Source organism: Macrobrachium nipponense, chromosome 35 (genome assembly GCF_015104395.2).
Source record: "Macrobrachium nipponense isolate FS-2020 chromosome 35, ASM1510439v2, whole genome shotgun sequence".
Lineage (NCBI taxonomy): Eukaryota > Metazoa > Arthropoda > Malacostraca > Decapoda > Palaemonidae > Macrobrachium > Macrobrachium nipponense.
The window spans coordinates 35,118,999-35,139,370 of record NC_061096.1 but is presented as its reverse complement, the minus strand read 5'-3'; the positions used below and the strand labels follow the sequence as shown (position 1 = coordinate 35,139,370).

At 39.0% G+C, this 20,372-nt stretch overlaps 1 protein-coding gene across 2 annotated transcripts in view; it reads right to left on the bottom strand.

The window, feature by feature from the left end:
• Positions 1 to 3,799: 3,799 nt before the first annotated feature.
• LOC135208603 (probable ribosome production factor 1) overlaps positions 3,800 to 20,372 on the bottom strand; it is a 28,940-nt gene continuing 12,367 nt past the window's right edge. For both annotated transcript variants that reach the window (XM_064240966.1, XM_064240967.1), the window contains exons 2-6: positions 19,050 to 19,313; positions 18,240 to 18,393; positions 5,742 to 5,853; positions 4,979 to 5,131; positions 3,800 to 4,014 (exon numbers count right to left, since the gene is read on the bottom strand). In XM_064240966.1, coding sequence (XP_064097036.1) covers positions 3,855 to 4,014; positions 4,979 to 5,131; positions 5,742 to 5,853; positions 18,240 to 18,393; positions 19,050 to 19,313 — 843 coding nt within the window. In that variant the 3' untranslated portion in view covers positions 3,800 to 3,854. The remainder of the gene's footprint in view (positions 4,015 to 4,978; positions 5,132 to 5,741; positions 5,854 to 18,239; positions 18,394 to 19,049; positions 19,314 to 20,372) is intronic.

Genomic DNA, 20,372 nt, shown 5'->3' with positions numbered 1-20,372 from the left:
TCCTTCTATCTGTTTCCATGCCTGAATTATCATGTAGCGTTCTCTTCTCCTTTCTAGACTATATAATTTTAAGGATTGTAGTCTTTCGCAGTAGTCAAGGTCCTTAACTTCTTCTATTCTAGCTGTAAAGGACCTTTGTACACTCTCTATTTGTGCAATATCCTTTTGATAGTGTGGGTACCATATCATATTGCAATATTCAAGTGGACTACGAACATATGTTTTATAAAGCATAATCATGTGTTCAGCTTTTCTTGTTTTGAAGTGCCGTAACAACATTCCCATTTTTGCTTTACATTTTGCCAATAGAATTGCTATTTGATCGTTGCATAACATGTTCCTATTCATCATCACACCAAGGTCTTTAACTGCTTCCTTATTTGTGATTGTCTCATTATTAGGTCCCCTATGTGCATATAGCTTTCCTTCTCTGTCTCCATAGTTTATTGATTCAAATTTATCAGAGTTAAATACCATCCTGTTTACCTCTGCCCAATCATATACTTTGTTATGGTCTCTTTGTAGCGCGTTCCTATCTTCATCACAAGTAATTTCTCTACTTATTCTTGTGTCATCGGCGAAACTACTCACTACCGAGTCCTTAACATTACTGTCTATGTCTGCAATCATAATAACAAACAGTAATGCAGCTAACACCGTACCTTGTGGCACACCGGAAATTACCTTAGCTTCATCCGATTTCTCATCGCTTGCAATAACTATCTGTTTTCTGTTGTGTAAAAATTCTTTTAACCATCTTTCTACTTTATCCACTATATTATGTTTTCTAATTTTCTTCGCTAATATATTATGGTCTACCTTTTCAAAAGCTTTTGCAAAGTCTAGATAAACCACATCTGTTTCATTTCCGCTTTTCATTCAGACGTTAATTCATAATTGTTGGGTCAGACTCCCAAATAACTTGATAGGTAGGAATTTAATATAATGTAGATAGTTTGAAACCAATTAAGAACTGTCAAGCCCGATTGTATCCTAAAGTTGGTCATGTTCCTGTTTTTCAGAAGGTCCGCGCGGTGCCACTGACGTTACGCAGTGAGGCTGAGAGTGCGCTGCAAGAGCTTGAAAAAAATATGATTATAGAAGGAGTAGAATTCTCAGATTATGCCTCACCAATTGTTACTGTCAAGAAGCAGAAAGGATCCCTTAGGATTTGTGGGGATTTTCGTAGAATAAATGAAATTCTTCATGAATCTAAATTCCCATTACCTAATATGTCAGAATTAATTTCCAGTGTGTCTGGATATAAGTATTATACCAGACTTGATCTCAAGAAGGCTTATTTGCAAATGGAAGTTGCTCCAGAAGACCGTAAATATTTTGTAATTAACACACATTTGGGTCTATATAGATATTTACGCTTACCATTTGGTATCCATCCTGCTCCTGCAATATTTCAGAAGTTCATTTCCCAATTGTTAGCTTTTTATGATTTTGCTTATCCATATCTGGATGATATTGTTATAGGTGGAGACTCACCAGCTGAACATGATAAACGTGCAACTAGCAGAGAGAAGAGCCCCATTAACTGTCCTTGTTTTCATTCTGTTTCTTTGTTTAGTTTTAAAGAGTTTAACTTTACTGAACACTCGTTCCCATTCAGCATTAGAGTGCGGCAAGCAAAGAGCAGTTAGAGCAAAATTGGCTACGTCTGAAAAACAAGACTCTTTTTGGGACACTTCTCCCCAGAACTTATCAGGTGACTCATTAACGAGATGTTTAAGTTCATGTTGCAATATGGGAAACATTCTCCATTGATCATCCAGCTTTTGAAGTAGTGAGTGGTCATCTGAGGGCACAATCAGGGGAAGCTCAGATGCAAGAGGGAATAAGGAGGGGATTCTTTCTCTGAATTCTGATGAGAGAGCATTTTTTGGACAGAGAGTTTAACTTTGACAGGACACCATCATTGAAATTATACCTCTTCTTTATTTGTGTGCATGTCACTACAAGGAAACTTCTACAACTCTGATAAAACTCCTGCTGTTGAGCTTTCTTTTCCTGTATGGAGGGGTTTTTAAATCCCTGCATAACTTTAACTCCTAGGTACATTTGGTCCTGTCCATAAATGAGAGAAGGAGGTCTCTGAATAGCATGGACACTTTATCATAGAGAACTGTTATTACTGCTTTATCTGACGGGAAAAATTTGTTGAACGAACTCAGTAAACTTTGGAAGAACAGTCAGGAAGCATGAAATATAACTTCATGAAAGGATCATGAAGGGAGTTGATAATCAACTATGTTGCTAATAGTTTCTCAGCGAGCCACTTCTCCGAGAAAAATAGCTTCAGTGCCTCCCACTGTTCCAATAGCCTTTGAACCACGTTACAATTGGAGACAAGCGGCGGCAAGCCATGTACGGACTCCGAAATAATTCTTTCTTTTTTTATAGAAATTAGCCTGTTTCATGGAGGAGTTCACCGACCATTTATATTTGTAATTAATTACTTATCAACACCTTAGAATTATCGCACAAACCGTACGATAATGGAAAATGCTATCGTGCATCGTACCAAGGCCGTTTTTATCGTACTTGTACGATAATTATCGTACATGTGGCAACAATGCTCATGTGGGATCTTGAAATGGACCCTTAAAGCATGGTATAAGATACCGTTTTGTTTTTCTTTATGGGTATTTTTTTTTTTTTTTTTTTTTTTTTGTCATTCAGACTGGCTACGAGTGTTTGTACTTATTGGTCTCCTGATAGAAGGTGGGGTTAAGTAGATGATGACTGGCTGCGAGTGTTTGTACCTATTGGTCTCCTGATGGAAGGTGGGGGAAGTAGATGATGACTGGCTACGAGTGTTTGTACCTATCAGTCCGTTGGTAGAATGCGGGGGAAGTAGATGGATGGAAGACTGATATTCCTAAAAAAAACGGAGTTCTGTTTTTTTTTTTTTTTTTTCAATCTCTCGAATTACCGCTTGCAGGGATGTAAAAGCTATATAATGGAGAGAGAAGTATTTAAGCAATAAATCTTAAGCATTTTTTTTTTCCTTTCAGAATTGAGAAATAAGCCCTTCATTTAGTACAGCACACAGTATCTCCAAATGGTTTTCATCAAGGTTCTACCCTTTCCGCTAGCCGAGGTAATTATGATTAAAACTAGATTTTTGTACATCATATTGTTTGCTCACCTTAGTTATTGTCATCATGATTCAACACCTTGACATTAGCTTTGCTTCGACTTTCCTAAACGACTATTAGCCTTTCTGGGGATTTCTGAAGAGTTTAATTTTTATATACTGTATCCTACTTCCATGTCCTTTTCAATAAATATGTTAAATTTCTATAGTCATGGTCATAGTATATCAAGCCATTCTGTGTTCTGCGGTATGGGTAGTATTAGCTGCCTAGACATTCATATCACTGATTTTGTGAAGTATTTTTTATATCACTGCTTATTTTGTTTTGGTTATCACCCATTTCCTCTTCCAACATGACTGTCAACAGTGTTTTCTTTTCCTGGTTGCAGTTTTTTTTTTTTTTTTTGTTCAAGAAAGAACCTGACCAGTCCTTTGTAGCACATATTTAGTAGGAGTAAATAATGAGCTTTTTATGCAGTTTATTTAGTACATCCCTAGTTCTTTTCTAAGTAGACTCTGAGTCTTGATATTTTAAACCACCATGAATATAGGCTGTATTCAGATATTGGTCAAATATCAAGGGACAAATCTCTGGAAAGATTTTGGAGAGTTGTCACAAAAATGTGTTATGTCTTGACTTTTGGTTTTGAAGTTTTGACCATCAGTGACTCGGGAAATACAAACTACATATTACTAGAAGAACAGGGTGTTTTATTTTGAAAACAATGGGTGTACATGAAAAGTTTCAAAGGACAAATCTTCTCCTGGATGGTTCCATCTCATGTCTCTTTAACAGCCACTCATAGTCTCCATCAAATGCACCATCTTGTAACCACTGCAGGCGTAGTGTAAATCTTGGACCGAGCTCTCTTAAATGTACCTTTTCAGTATTCTGGAATTCATACCTGAAACAATTCATGACCAAAGTTACAAATCAATAAGTATAGAATATCCTTAGAACAGAAATTTTCAATATCCAATGTTATCTTTGTTAACATTGTGCATTACTATCAAAATTTTAAAAGCTAATTATACAGTAATGCTGTTGGGTTTCATTTACAGATGAATATGGATGAAAAGGAGTTCGAGAAGAAAATAACTGAAATTCTGTGTGATTTGTTATTTTTTCAAAATCACTTGGTTTGTATATTGCTAGTAGTGGGAATAACAAAAAGGTTAAAAACAAAATTGCCTGATTTGTTATCTCCAAATCACTATCTTCACATAACAGCTATGGCTCTTTATCAGTAACTATTATTTTTCATTTCCACAACAAATTAGAATCCATATTCTGAAAGTTCATATACAGCAAAAATAGTGAATTGTGAAAAAAATTTTCCATATACGTACGTATATATTGCAGAAAACAAGTATATACATATAAACATTTTAAAATGTGTCATAAGTATATTAATCAGCACAAACATTTTTTGCCCACCAGTGGGCTGTGTCCCATGAATGAAAAGCTCTTTCTTTCCAGAGAAATGACACAAAGAACCCCTTCTGATAGACTGAGATAGCTCAGATGAAAAACAAAGAGTTGCAAATGGTTAGTATGCATGAGATGACAAATCTTAGGGAAATGTGTTAAGCACAGCATTGATGCATTAATATTATCATCATAAGAAAAGGAATCTGGAAACCATGTCATATTAAATGCTGTAATATGATCTCAAGGTTAAATGATGTAGATTAAAATATATGTGCAAAACATTGCATATATACATTTCTAAATTATAAGAAGGCTCTGTCATTCACTTGCTACCGACTATGTTGGCCTTTTTTACTTACTTTGAGCATAACACCATTGGAAACATGTTAAAATTCATTAAAGCAGCACTTTAAATAAATACAATGATCATATCTCACCTGTGGTGTCTGAAGAAAATGTAATCTCTTTGATTATGAAAAGTGCAGACCCTACGACCTTTGAATTCTGGATCATAGTGGAAAAGAGCCCCCAACATACGGCCAATCATCTGTCCAAGTCGTGTCCTGAAGTTATTTAAAATTACCTCTGGCCTGTAAAATCAAACAAATTAATATTTAATGATAAATTATGTACAGTATAAATCCTCTAAAATAATAGTAATGCTAGATATAAAAACTAATGAAAACACTGGTAAGCACCAGTAGTTCATGCAACTCCTTGGGTATGAAAGCACTGCATTCTAGAATTAATCAATTAAGGCAAATAGTTTTTTTAAGTACTTAGTGGTAAGTGACAACACCAGCCCAGTAAAAAGCCAATAAAGCATTATAAATCGCAAAACATTGTCAGAAGATGGAGCACAGTCTGAGCAGAATTCTGTATATGGTTAATTAACCTGACAGTAACAAATTGAAATGGATCATGCCAAACGTTGAAATAAGGAAATCATCATATCAAAAGGAATGACAAGCAAGTAATTTTGACTTGTCATATAACTGCCAACATTACGATAACATTAACAATATTTTTGTGTGAATGTACTCAATATTATCAACAATGAATGTCAAACTTTGGAAACTGAACAGTTAAGGAATTTCTGTCAGATTCTCCATCATTTTTTATATCACCAATTTTATATAAAAAAAACTTTTAATTGCCTTATATGCCCATTTTTTCATAAAAAATAAGTGTATTCTTTACCTGTGGGCAGTGATTTCTGTATATTTTCTGCGGATATCTTGGCATAGTTTTGGGTTGCTAAGCCTGAAATAAGCAGTTGGTCCATCTGGCAGGTGAATCAGCAAAAGTCCATCTGTCAAAAATAAACAATTATACACGTACAGTCCGGTCCCGAATTATGCATGTTCGGATTGTGTGATTCCCCTTTTATGCAGTTGCTAGTTCTCAAAAATAGATTTTCTGTATCTGCGAAGCCGAAAATTCTGCGAGTCACATGCCGCAAAACGTATCAAATCTATTGTCTTTCCAAGTACAGTAGTACCTCGAGATACGAAAGCCAATGCGAAAAATTTTACTGCTCTACATAAGAAAAGTTTTCAAGATACGAACGGTTGTTGCTGTAAAGTCCCGAGATTCGCCCGGACCACCGAGAACAATTTTAAAACTCCCGCGCCGCCAACTCAGTAAACTCGCCACCATCCTCCCACTCTCCCATTGGTTCCTAATGCTAGTCACCCCATAAGGTCCTGCTCTCCTATTGGTCAGCATTTACCCCTTGTGCTTTAAGTATTCTATTGGTAAAAGGATGCTGTAAATTGAAAAACTTATTCATGCAATACATTTAATAAAAAAAACATTAGGTAAAGATAGAATAAAGAATAAAAATGAATGGTTATTATACTGTTTGGTAGTTTCAGTAGTTGAAGAGAGAGAATGAAAATTTATGGCTTACTGTGTAAAGTGATTGCTTGTCGATCGTTCGATACTCGTACGTGCTGGATGTAAACAGACGTTTGGAAGCTTTTTTTTTTGTTTGTTTATTATAGTTAATGGTTACTTAATAATTATTTGAAATGAGTACATGCAATACATTTAATAAAAAAAATTTTGAATTAGATATCATAAAATATAAAATAAATCAGACTGCCAACAAATACGTATTTTTTAGAATTCTTATTCTGTTTTATTATTACGTTACGTATACGTATGTTTCATTATAGCTGTCAGTAACTCGGTATCTCCATTAGGTAAAGATAGAATAAAGAATAGAAATGAATGGTTATTATACTGTTTGGTAGTTTCATTAGTTGAAGAGAGATACTAATGACAATTTATGGCTTACTGTGTGCTAGGAAAAATGATTGCTTGGCGCTCGTTCGATACTCGTAAGACGGGTAAGAGCTGAATGTAAACAATCGATTGGAAGGTTTGTTTTTTGTTTGTTTGTGTATTATAGTTAATGATTAATTAATAATTATTTGAAATTAGTACATACTGATTATTTATACATTTTATTGGCATATTCTAAGCTTTTAGCTCTTAGGTTTAGATGTCAGAATCATAGACTAGGCTACAGTAGCAACCGCTAACATAGGCTAGGCTTATTGCTAAGGGACATATGCTAAAGTCCTAATATATGCAGTAAAAATGGGGTTGAACATTACATGCAGTTGAATATTACTCAAGTATGCACAGTATTTTGCCTTTTTGGAGTCATATTTCTTCCGTCGGATCGGTGTTGTAACCCTAGAACATGTGTTTTAGGCCTGGAAATATAATTTACTGGGGTGTTTTTGGAGGGCTTGGAACAGATTAGCCATTTTACATGTAAAATGTGTTCCAAGATACGAAAAACTCATAATACGAAGGCCGCCTCAAAACGGATTAATTTCGTATCTCGAGGTACCACTGTATTTTAAATATAGAGGGGGGGGGGGGGGTTTGCTGGTATCTGAGAGAAGGGGTGGGGGGAATGCTTGGAGCAAAAAACTATTATTCCTCCGAGGGGGAATGTAAGAGAAAGATTTCCTGCTCAGCCATTAGCTATGACGGAAGACTGCCCCATGCATTTGTGACATCATAGCACAGTGTGTATGAATGATCATCACCATACGTACTATTCAGATCTGCGAAGTGTATTCTGATCATCTGCATCATGCAGATTTGATAATTTATTTTTTTCTATTGTTGAATGCAGATGTGTTTGAGAGAGAGAGAGAGAGAGAGAGAGAGAGAGAGAGAGAGAGAGAGAGAGAGAGAGAGAGAATCGTTCGATCTACACATTTCAAGAAACTCATTTCATGTTGAATTTTTATCATTTCTTTTTAAGAAATTGTAATTTCATATCAAATTTAGAATTTTTGAGAGAGAGAGAGAATTGTTTCATCTTAACTTTTCAAGAAACTGTGATTTCATGTTGAATTTTGAATTGTTACCATTTCTTTTTAAGAAATTGTAATTTCATATCAAATTTTGAATTTTTGAGAGAGAGAGAGAGAGAGAGAGAGAGAGAGAGAGAGAGAGAGAGAGAGAGAGAGAGAGAGAGAGAGAGAGAGAGAGAGAATCGTTCGATCTAAACTTTTCAAGAAACTGTGATTTCATGTTGAATTTTGAATTTTTTATCATTTCTTTTTAAGAAATTGTAATTTCATATCAAATTTTGAATTTTTGAGAGAGAGAGAGAGAGAGAGAGAGAGAGAGAGAGAGAGAGAGAGAGAGAGTAGAGAGAGAGAGAGAGAATCGTGCGATCTAAATTTTCAAGAAACTGTGATTTTCATTGTTGAATTTTGAATTTTTGTTCGAGAGAGAGAGAGAAGCGAGAAAGCAAGAGAGAGAGAGAGAGAGAATCGTTCTATCTAAACTTTTCAAGAAACTGTCATTTCATGTTGAATTTTGAATTATCATTTCTTTTTAAGAAATCGTAATTTCATATCAAATTTTGAATTTTTGAGAGAGAGAGAGAGATGGAGAGAGAGAGAAGAGAGGAGAGAGAGAGACGAGAGAGAGAGATGGGAGAGCAGGAGAGAGAGAATCGTTTGATCTAAACTTTTCAAGAAATTGTAATTCCATATCAAATTTTGAATTTTCATCAGTTCTTTTTTTTATCATAAATAAATTTATATGAAAACGATTACATAGTGAACGTGACGGACAAATAAACAGACAGGCGCTCATAACCAGGTTTGTTAGGCCTAACGGGAGTGAAGACACTCATGATCTGACTGTCCCCGAACTTCAAATGGTTCACAAAGCCTTCCTTCAGCAGAACAACTCTTCACGGAGGATGAGATAGAGGAGTTTGAAAGTTTTTTGGCAGAGAATAGGTAGAGGAAATTCCATCCAAAAGGTTTTTTTTTTTAAAAGAAAATGACTGTATCATACAGTACACTTGCACCTAATGGTGGCATTATTTACGTGTGGGAGTTTTCCCTATCCTGTGTGTAATTTAAAACTTTTTAAAGTTATTAAAACCTTAAAAACAATTTCATATTAGAAAAAATGATATTGTTATGATACAAAGTTTTATACATACTTACCTGGCAGATATATACTTAGCTATTAGACTCTGTCGCCCGACAGAATTTCGAATTTCGCGCACACGCTACAGGTACGTCAGGTGATCTACCGCTCTGCCGCTGGGTGGCAGGAATAGGAACCATTCCCGTTTTCTATCAGATTTTCTCTCTACCATCTGTCTCCTGAGGGGAGGATGGGGTGGGCAATTAATTGTATATATCTGCCAGGTAAGTATGTATAAAACTTTATTGTATCATAACAATATCATTTTTATACATTCAACTTACCTGTCAGATATATACTTAGCTGATTCACACCATTGGAGGAGGGTAAAAAACAGCTAATAACAGATTTAAACAGAAATCACAACATACGTTGTAGGTAATAAATAATTAAAACCTTGGTTCCTACCTGATTAGACTGAAGACTTCATGGTTACTGTCCAGGAGTCTGCTTAGTCTCAAGAGCCTCAGCGAGATATTGATCTATGGCTAAGAGTTCTTGTAGGTCTGCCAAAGGGGTCTTATCCGCTTACTTGGCAGATCCTGGAAGGACTATGTCAAAGGGTGCTGATCCACTTACTTGACAAGAACCTTATTCAAGGAGCACAATACCGATCCCGATCACCTTAACCTAACAGCCGTGTTAGTTCTAAGATTGCAAGGAGTTATCCCCGAACCCCTTGCAAACAACCAATAACTCAAATCACAAACATACAAATCACGTAAAAGTACAAAAAGATATACAAAAAAATTTTTGTACAACCCAGCTTGTAAGACACATTCGCAGTTTCTTACTGACAAAAGCAACGGCCACCTGTGCGACGTCAAGCACCCTTGCCAGTAGAAAACCAAGAACCCGTCTCAAAAGGGAGGTTTACGTACAAATATAAAAACAAAATTTTTGTACAGCCCAGCTTGTAAGATACATTCGCAGTTTCTTACTGACAAAAGCAACGGCCGCCTGTGCGACGTCAAGCACCCTTGCCAGTAGAAAACCAGGAACCCATCTCAAAAGGGAGGTTTATGTACAAATTTAAAAACAAAATATATAAATTTTAAGGATCGGTATGTGTTCCAAGCCCCAGCACTGTATCCACTGATACGAAAGGACCTAGAGAGAAGCACTTCTCATAGGTAACTTTGACATCCTTAAGATAGTGGGATGCGAAGACTGAATTGCATCTCCCGTAAGTCGCATTTAAAATGTCTTTCATAGACATGTTTTTATGAAAAGCTAAAGATGTGGCCATAGCTCTTACCTCGTGAGCCTTCACTCGAAGAGTTTTTAACGAATCATCTGTGCATTTGTCATGAGCCTCAGCAGTTACGCTCCTGACAAAAAATGCTAAGGCATTTTTGGACATGGGTCTCTTTGGATCCCGAACCGCGTACCACAGACTGTTTACATCCTCCTAGTTCTTTCTTCTTCTTGAGAAGATAGAACTTAAGAGCTCTAACAGGGCATAAGAGCTCTAACAGGGCATAAGTTCTTTCCATTTCCTCTCCCACCAAGTTTGAAAGACCCTTCACTTCAAAACTCCTCCTAGGCCAGGGTTTTGAAGGATTCTCGTTCTTGGCCAGAAATAGTCTGGAAAGAACAAATCGCTGCGTCCTTCTTAAATCCTACCCAAGAATCAAGGGCGTGGATTTCACTCGTTCTTTTAGCTGTTGCTAAGGACAACAGGAAAATACATTTTCTCGTCAAATCCCTAAACGAGGCAAGGTGAGGAGGCTCAAACTTTTCTGATGGAAGGAATTTAAGTACCACATCCAGATTCCAGCTTGGAGTAACAGAAGATATGGATTTAGAGGTCTCGAACGATCTTATTAGGTCGTGAAGGTCTTTGTCTTCTGCTAAATTTAAGCCTCTGTTCCTAAAAACTGCAAAGAGCATGCTTCGGTATCCTTTAATAGTGGAAACCGATAACTGGGATTCCTCTCTAAGGAATATCAGAAAATCGGCCACATTGGTCACAGAGGTATCGGAGGAGGACAGTTTATTCTTCCTACACCACCTCCTCAACACATCCCACTTCGACTGATAGGCCCGAATAGTTGACGATCTTCGGGCTCTAGCGATTGCTTTCGAAGCTTTGCTTGAAAAGCCTCTCGCTCTGACAAGTCTTTCGATAGTCGAAAGGCAGTCAGAGCGAGAGCGGGGAGGTTTTGATGGTACCTCTCGAAGTGGGGTTGTTTGAGAAGATCTATCCTGTTTGGAAGTGATCTGGGGAAGTCCACTGTCCATTCCTGTACCTCTGTGAACCAATCTTGAGGGTTAGTCTTGTCCCTTTTGATGCTACAAACTTTTTCATTACTACTCCTAGCAGCTTGAATGGGGGAAAGGTGTAGGCATCTAGGCCTGACCAATTCAGCAGCATGGTATCCACCGCTATCGCTCTCGGGTCTTCCACTGAGGAGCAGAGGTTCTCTATCCTCCTGGATAGGAATGTTGCAAATAGATCTATCTGTGGCCTGCCCCATAAGGACCACAGGCTCTGACACACTTGATCGTGGAGAGTCCACTCTGTGGGGAGAACTTGGTTTGTCCTGCTGAGTCTGTCCGCCCTCACATTTTTCTCTCCTTTTACGAATCTCGTTAGGAGGGTAATGTTTCTCTCTTTTGCCCATGATAACAGATCCCTCGTTATCTCGTAAAGGGAAAACGAGTGAGTCCCCCCCTGCTTTCTGATATAGGCCAACGCCATGGTATTGTCTGCGTTGACTTGTATCACCTGATCTTTGACCTCCAGTTCGAAGAACTTCAGTGCCAGGAATACTGCGTATAGTTCCTTAGCGTTTATATGCCAGGCTTCCCGTTCCTTCTTCCATCGGCCTGACACTTCTCTTACTCCTAGAGTCGCTCCCCATCCCATCTCTGATGTGTCTGAGAATAAGATTTGGTCTGGGTTCCGAACCTCTAGAGACATGCCCTCGTTCTTTTCCAGAGGGTCCAGCCACCACTTTAGGTGATTCTTCACTTCTAAGGGAATCACGAAAGTGTCTGAAAGTTGCCCCTCTTTCCAATTCCACGTTCTTCTTAAGAAGAATTGAAGCGGGCGTAGGTGAAGTCTTCCTAGGGAAACGAACTGTTCTAGGGAGGAAAGAGTCCCCAGAAGGCTTAACCATTCCCTCGCTGAACTTCGTTCTTTCCTTAAGAAGTTCGCGACTTTCTGAATTCCTCGAACCAATCTTTCCTGAAAACCCCGAGAATCCATCCGAATCCCCAAATAAACTAAGTTCTGACTGGGGATCATCTGAGATTTCTCAAGGTTCACGAGTAATCCTAGAGATTGCGTCAGTTTCAATGTTGCTTGCAGATCCTCCAAACATTGTTTCTCCGACTTGGCTCGGATCAGCCAATCGTCGAGATACAGAGAGATGTTTACGCCTTCCAGATGCAGCCATCTGGCTACATTCCTCATCAGGTACGTAAATACCTGAGGAGCCGTGGAGAGGCCGAAGCACAAGGCCCTGAACTGGTAGATCTTTCCTTGTGTCATAAGTCTGAGATACTTCCTCGACGATGGGTGAATTGGAACATGAAAGTAAGCATCCTGAAGGTCCAAAGAGACCATCCAGTCTCCCGGACGCAGGGCTGAAAGCACCGAGGCAGACGTCTCCATGGAGAATTTCTTCTTCTCCACGTATTGCTCACATCTAGGACAGGTCTCCCTCCCCCCGACGCTTTCGGTACTAAGAAAAGGCGGTTGTAAAACCCCGGGGAGTATGGATCCTGTACCTCTTCTATTGCTTCCTTGTTCCTCATCGTTGTAACCATCTGAAGAAGTGTCTCCCTCAGAACAGGGTCCTTGTACTTCACCGACAATTCCTTCGGAGATGTTGACAAAGGTGGTCTGTCTAGAAAGGGTATGAGGTATCCCTCCTCCAGAACAAAGTCCAAGGGTCGGCTTCCCTCGAGGCCCAGGCTCCTACAAACTTTAGGAGTCTGGCACCTACAGATGTTTGGAGGACGTAGTTGCTACTTCGACTTCTTAAAAGGTCGGAAGGAGGACCTTCCTCGCTTGTCGGAAGCCTTTCTTTTCGTTGGTGGTCGAGAGGAGGCGCCTCCACGAAAGGGCACAATAGGAGTACGAGCTGTCTTCTTTGCAACAGGTACTGCTGGTCTAGTCTTTTTGGTAGATTGTACCAAAAGATCCTGCGTTGCCTTCTCAGATAGTGACCGTGAGATGTCCTTCACCAACTGAGAAGGGAACAGATGATCCGACAGAGGAGAGTACAGGAGCGCTGACCTCTGGGAAGGAGAAACCGCTTTTGTCAGGAAAGATCCAAACAGAGATCTCTTCTTTACTATTCCTGACCCAAAGAGGGATGTCAGCTCTCCCGAACCATCTTGTACTGCCTTATCCATGCAGGATAAGATACTATGCAACACTTCGGGATCCAGAAAATCTGGATCTTTGGTCTTTTTAGCCAGCACCGCAAGGGACCAATCCAGGAAATTGAAAACTTCCAAGACATGAAAAGACCCTTAAGGTGCTGATCTAACTCGGACATGCTCCAATATGCTTTAGGCGAGTTAAGAGAATGTCTTCTAGAAGCCTCTACCAGGCTTGAAAAATCAGCTTCTGCAGATGAAGGGAGCATAAGTCCCATAGCTTCCTCCATTCTGTACCAAATGCCTCTCCTACCTCCCAGTTTGCAGGGGGGAGAGCAATAAACCGTTTTCAAAGCTTCTTTCTTAGAGCTCATCCATGCATTCAATGACTGAAGAGCCTTCTTCATGGATATTGCTGGTTTCATCTTTAAAAATGAAGAGGACTTCGGTGTTTTGGTACTAGAAAATAGTGATCTAGGAGGAGGAGGAGCTGCAGGGCTTAACGAATCTCCGAACTCTTGCAGGAGAAGTGAAGCTAGCACCTTATAATTGGAAAGGCCTTCACTGGTCGAAATCTCCTCTTCCGACACCTCCTCCAATTCCAAATTAGTAGGGGAACGAGTTCTTTTGGAAGACTCTCTATCCGGGGATCTTGTTTCCCGGGGAGAAATACTCCTGGCAGGAGAGTGACTGTCAGACCTAGAAGTCTTCTCTTGCATTTCTACTGATTTCTTCTGAGAGGTCGAAGTGGAAACTGTCACTTTCGAAGGTCCAATCACTTTATCTGGAGTTCGACATATTCTACTAGTGTTAATCTTGGAAGGAGATCTACTCCCAAAAGAAGAATCACTATTAGCTGACGTTCTGCGCCTGGCTGGCGCCTCGCGCCTAGATGGAGCTTTGCTTATTCCTGGTTCTGAGCGCTTATCAGGCGCCTCACGCCTGGCTGGCGCTTCTTGCTTTGATAGCTCTTCGCGCTTATCTGGCGCCTCGTGCCTGGTGGGCTCCTCGCGTCTGGCTGGCGCCTCGGTAACCTCTTTACGCCTGAAAGAATCTTCACTCATCTGAAGTTTCGTGCCTGGCTTGCGCCTCACGCCTGGTTGGCGTTTTGCGCCTGGCTGGCGCCTCGCCAGCCTCACTCCTAACTTGAGTACGAATCTTGGCAGGTTTATGGAAGATTGACGAGACTGAAGAATCATTGTCTGATGAAGAAACTTCTTTCCGAGGAATCTTGTGTAAAGGAGTTCTAGATTTCTTCACTGGAAGAAACGAATCCTTTCTTCTGAGAGGATCTCTAGATAGGACTCCGACGAGAGAAGCGATTGAATCCTGCATATTTCTAAAGATTCTTGTGGTTTCTTTATTTGGGTTTAAAGGAGGGGAAGGAGAACGGTCTTTCTCAGGTTCCCACGAATCCGCAGGAGAAAGCAACAGACTTTTTGCTTTCTTATTCTCCGATGACAATTCCTCCGGAAACTGTTCAGGACTCGAGTTTAATCGAGTTTCTTTCCAGCTCCTCTTCAGGGGGACGGGAAAGGTCAGCAGATCTCCATCCTCTCTTGGGAGACGAATTTTCCGATGAAGAGAAACACTCACGGAGAACGCTTTTCCTGTAGCGATCTCTGGCAGTCTGAGGTGTTACAGAATCTGCCGAGGAGACGTCTGACTGGTGGGGATTCTTCACAACCTCCGTACGGCTTTTGACATTCCTTCTCCTCTGGGCTTGGGAGCTTGAAAGAGGTCTAGGCCTGGGAGCGTTGTGGAGCCGATCAGACGCCCCCTCCACTACACTGGGGACACTCAAATCACTATCCACAGCACTATTTGACTCACTATGTTTACCTTCTATAGCCGCCATTTTAAGTTCCATCTTCTTAAGGGCGGCTTTAAGATTTGCAATTTCTGATGCAGAATCCGTAGGATCTGCATTCCGTGAAGCTACTGAAATATTAGAAGGAGCATTCATCATAGAAGAAGAGGGTACAAAATTACTTACCGCATCACTAGAAAGAGAGCTAGGCATGGTTTTGGAAGAAGACTTCCTCAACCGGTCTCTTTCTAACTTCTTCAAATAAGAAGTTAGAGACTTCCACCCTTCAGCACTCAAACTCTTGCATTCGTGACAAGTGTTATCGAAAGAACATTCATACTTTCTACACACTTTACACACAGTGTGAGGATCAACCGAGGCTTTTGGCATTCTCACCTTGCAACCCTCATTCACACACATTCTCACAACACTTCCAGAATCAGACATCATGAAGAAAAATCCAATCCAAACCCAAACAACGGTCCACAAAAGCGTATGCCAGTACAACGATCCAAATATGTCACCAAAAGGTCCAAAACGAAGATCAATTGCGATGCAAAAAACGAAATCCAGCCGGAGAAACCAACAACGTTGTTGCCAGTAGCGCCAACAGAGAAAATCTGATAGAAAACGGGAATGGTTCCTATTCCTGCCACCTAGCGGTAGATCACCTGACCTACCTGTAGCGTGTGCGCGAAATTCGAAATTCTGTCGGGCGACGGAGTCTAATAGCTAAGTATATATCTGACAGGTAAGTTGAATGTATAAAAATTACAGTACGTATAGTACATAGAAAGTATTGAAAATTGGTAGTATAAAAAAAGTTTGACTGGGTAAGTTGCCGTTTGCCTTGGCCCTAATGGAATTATTCCCATAAGGTATGTGTTTCAAAATCTGCGAACTTCCAATTCTGCGAGGCTGTGGATCGACCAAATTCTCGCATATTTGGGGACCGTACTGTATTTCAGTTCAATAAATTTTGGGTAATTTAAGTTTATAACAAGGAGCTAATACTGACTACTTAATCATTTCTTTTATTTATACAATGTCAATATGTTATGCCCTATTCATAGCTGGAACACAAATGGCAATTTTAAGAGTGAAGGACATAATGAAGGTTTGTTACATTTGACAGTATAAACTTCGATTGATAAAATCCAATTTCATTTGTCATGGTGGTTATTATAAATCAGTGCTTGAAAGCAACAAACATCTGTGGATTATTAATAAGTTTTACCAGACTGCAGAATTGCCATTCTAAACTTTAATGGGAATGCCGCACACTGTTTCTTCTTGATTAAGATATACCTTATTTAAGGAATAATTTTGTGACTATGCATCTTTATAAAATGATTAGGTGAAGAATCACATCGAGCATGGTACTGAAACACCTAAAGTGCTGAAAGATGATGTAACTTCAGCATTGGTACACTAAACATCATACACATTGGTATCTATTGATGTTATTACATACTATACAATATGTTATGCAGCATTTTCTCAAAAATCTCAACAATAATTTTTAACAATGAGCTGGCTGTTTCTACCATGACCAAGCTGTTATTGTTCCTCCAGCATACTGGATGGGATAGACTTGCTGCCACTGCATCTAACAAAATGTCCAGGTGCTTCCTGGATGTATGCATACCAAGTCACAAGACTAACACAACTAAGTGTTTCCATTCTGAACCAAGTCTGTTGACCAGTCTCCAGCCTCTGGTTGCCTGTTCCACCAGGAAAGCCAACTAAAGAAACCAGAAGTGGTCATCTAAGACTTCTAGCACACCTTTCTCTAACATGACCCTCACCAGCCCTAAGAACAATTCTGGAGGATAAACCTAAAATGAGATCATTAAAGGCATTACTGTGGAAGGAAATTCTTTGATGGGTAGCCTACAATCATTTTCAAAGAGCCAAGACTACAAAAGGCTTAGCTCCTAATCATGGATGACAGGCATCTTCCAATTCCTGTCAGCAAGAGGGTAACTTCCCACCACAGTGTCCCATTCCCTTCCCTCACCTGACTTCAGGCCCTTTCCACAGAAGAAAGTAAGTTGGGCTCCCTCACCTGACTTCTGGCCCTTTCCACAGAAGAAAGTAAGTTGGGCTCTTGACTAGATTGGATAGGGTCTGAATGTTTCCTAACCCCAATGACACTGAAGGCTTGGCTGAGATGCCTGAGGATCCTTCCACAAAACCTTCATGTAGTATTAAGGGAAACTGACCTCAGAAATAAGATATCCTGAATGTCAGTCACCCTTTTTTCAACCAATACCAATGCCTTATTCTGCAAAAGGAGCAAGAAGACTTCTGCAGTGAGAGAATGCTACCAGTTGCAATTGCTTTGAGAAAAGGCCACAAACAGCAGTAGTATTAGGTGCTGGTATCTGGTTGATGAAAGCATGAAGGATGTCCACTGGCAATGGTGAGGCCTCATCACAAATGGAGAAGGGGATCATTTGCTGCAAGTGGAGCACAATGAGTACTGTAGTTCTAAAGCAGAAAACTGGAGTTGCAGTAGAGATGTAGTGATAATGCCAAAAAATTATATAGAAGTGAAGGAAGCTTATTACTTTCTGGCAATGCTTCAAGTTTCTTTGGCCTTCTGATTACGTAAGTGCTTCAACCATTGGGCAGGTGAGAAATCTCCACACCCCCTGCAGGGAAACTTCCTGGGACAAAAAAGTCTGGATGGTGACATAAGACCAAAGACAAATTGTGGCCACATAATCTTGCCACAGAATCTCCATACTACAACAAATACACCAAACCAAATACCATATAAATACACAAGACAACAAAACACAATATCCAACTGCTCGAGCACCCTGGGTTAAAAGTTCCTTAGCCGTCGGAACACCATGTTGACATGACACTGGCAAAAGAAGTAAGAACAAGAACTACATACTGCATAAAGTACAAGAAAAGGTCTGTATTCTTGTAAAAACAAAATAGTATCATGACACATTCTACAGCAATACTTTATGAGATCTTATTGTCTATGATAACTAATTACCCATGTCTATGATAACTAATTACTAAGAGAAATCAATTGAACTTTAATGTAAACTTACTTGGACGTCTCTTGTCTTCGTTTAAAACAATTATATCGGTAAACTCATTTGCTTTGGCTCCTGAAACCATTTTCTTTATGGATGATTTACGTCGAAACTTTCGAACTGAGCCTGGTATTAACCTGCGTAATTCTTTTATAAAGTCCTGTGTTCTCTGGAAATTTAAAATAGTAATTAGACCTGTATATTCAACAGCCAAAATATCCATTTAGAAACCAATAAATTCAACAGTGAAAAGCAGTCTTCCAAAAGTATGTTACCAAAGTAAATAATTATTTTATTAATGTGAATATTAGTATATAATAATTAAAAAACAGTATAAAATGATACATTAAAGTAAAAACTAAAGTATACAAATGTGACACTTTAAGTAAAAACTAAACACTAAAACCATTCTTAAAAATGTTCCTAGAAAACTTAATACAACTACAGGCAGTCCCCGGGATATGACGGGTTCCGTTTATGACGTTCTGAGGTTAAGGCACTTTTCAATTATATTCATCAGAAATTATTTGCAGGGTTACGGCGCCTACAACACTGATCTGGCAGAAGAAATATAACATCAAAAATGCAAAATAATCAATATTAGAAGTTTTTTTTTATGAAAAATGCAATAAGAATGCAGTTTACATAGTTTTGAATGCACCCAAAGCATTAAAAGTAAGGTTTTCTTTGGATTTTTTACGATGTTCCGGCTTACGGTACGTCTCAAGAACGGAACCCCTGTCACAACCCGGGGACTGCCTGTATTAAACAGTTCAAAGATCTATATTAGTTTACCATATAAAAAAATAACAATATGTTACCTACTTGATGTGCATTGACACTGCTGGTTAAAAGAACTTTTGGTTCATAGGTTTTAGCATAATAACTTGCATATTTATCTGTGGCCTCATCCAATTCTATTTCTTGATCACCGCTGTCCACATAAGTGACATCTGGTTCTCGCAAGCTCTCAATGGTATGAGGAAGTTTTGTGGGTTCTTTCTTCACAACTGGAGGTTTGCCTTTATTACCAGCTTTTTTCCAAGCCTTTCTTGCTCTGACTCTTTCTTTTGCTCTTTCAATATTTGCCTGGAAAAAAAAAAAATTCAGTCAAACAACCAACACTGGATTAATAAAATCAAAGGGAAGAAGACCTGTTAGAAGGAAAAAATAGATTGAAGGATAACCTGGATATAGCTGTGAGGACAAGGTCACTTCCTACATTAGATTGACTGGCACTGGTGTAAATTGGAATTGTCATATAAAACTTAAGCCAAAGGCTAAACACTGGGACCTTATGAGGTCACTCATTGGATGGATGAGAATATGAATGGAGGTATGGTAAAAGGAAGGAAAGGGGGCTGAAGGGGCACTGCACAGAACCTTAAAGAATGCAGTTCACGGGGGCTGATTTTAATGTAATGACTGATGAGTTATTAAGCTAAGTCTACCTGGCATCTGTTAGGAAATATTACTAACTAGAGAATATCTAGTATCATCAGCCTAAAAATATTAACTGATGACAAATTCCCACAAAAAATGAGATTTGAAAGCTGTCCAAGACTGTAATAATTTATAAGTAATCTTTACTAATACATATTTAGGTTTTAAATTTAGAGCCTAGTCTACCATTCTTGGCTTGATTAAACTAACTGCTCTGGTATCAGTTAACAAAAAAAAGTTAACTCTGAAACTGAGATATACTTTAGGCTTCATACTCAACGTGTAAGCATAGGTACCTATAACACCATGTAGCCCATTTTTCCTCTATCTATTGCTCAAGTTCATGAATAGGCTATGCCTTGGCTAAATTTTTTTACCTAGGACCTAGAAGGATACAACTGATGACTGTACAGCACCCCTCTGTTTCGATAACTACCAGTTTAAGTGCAAAATGGGTACCATATTTAGTACCAGCCCTTGGGGAAAAAAAAAAAAAGTTGAAGGTAAAAGAAAATATGATCGTGGAATTTCATACAAGGCTCTTAGCATCTAATGTTGGAGGTCATGTAAGTACTTTTAACTACATACTATAGGCTAGCTATAGTAATTTGAATTGAATTGTAAACCATCATATCAAAGATGACACCATCTGTTCATCCAAAACCAAGATGATCATCAATTCACATGAAAACATAGCATATATGT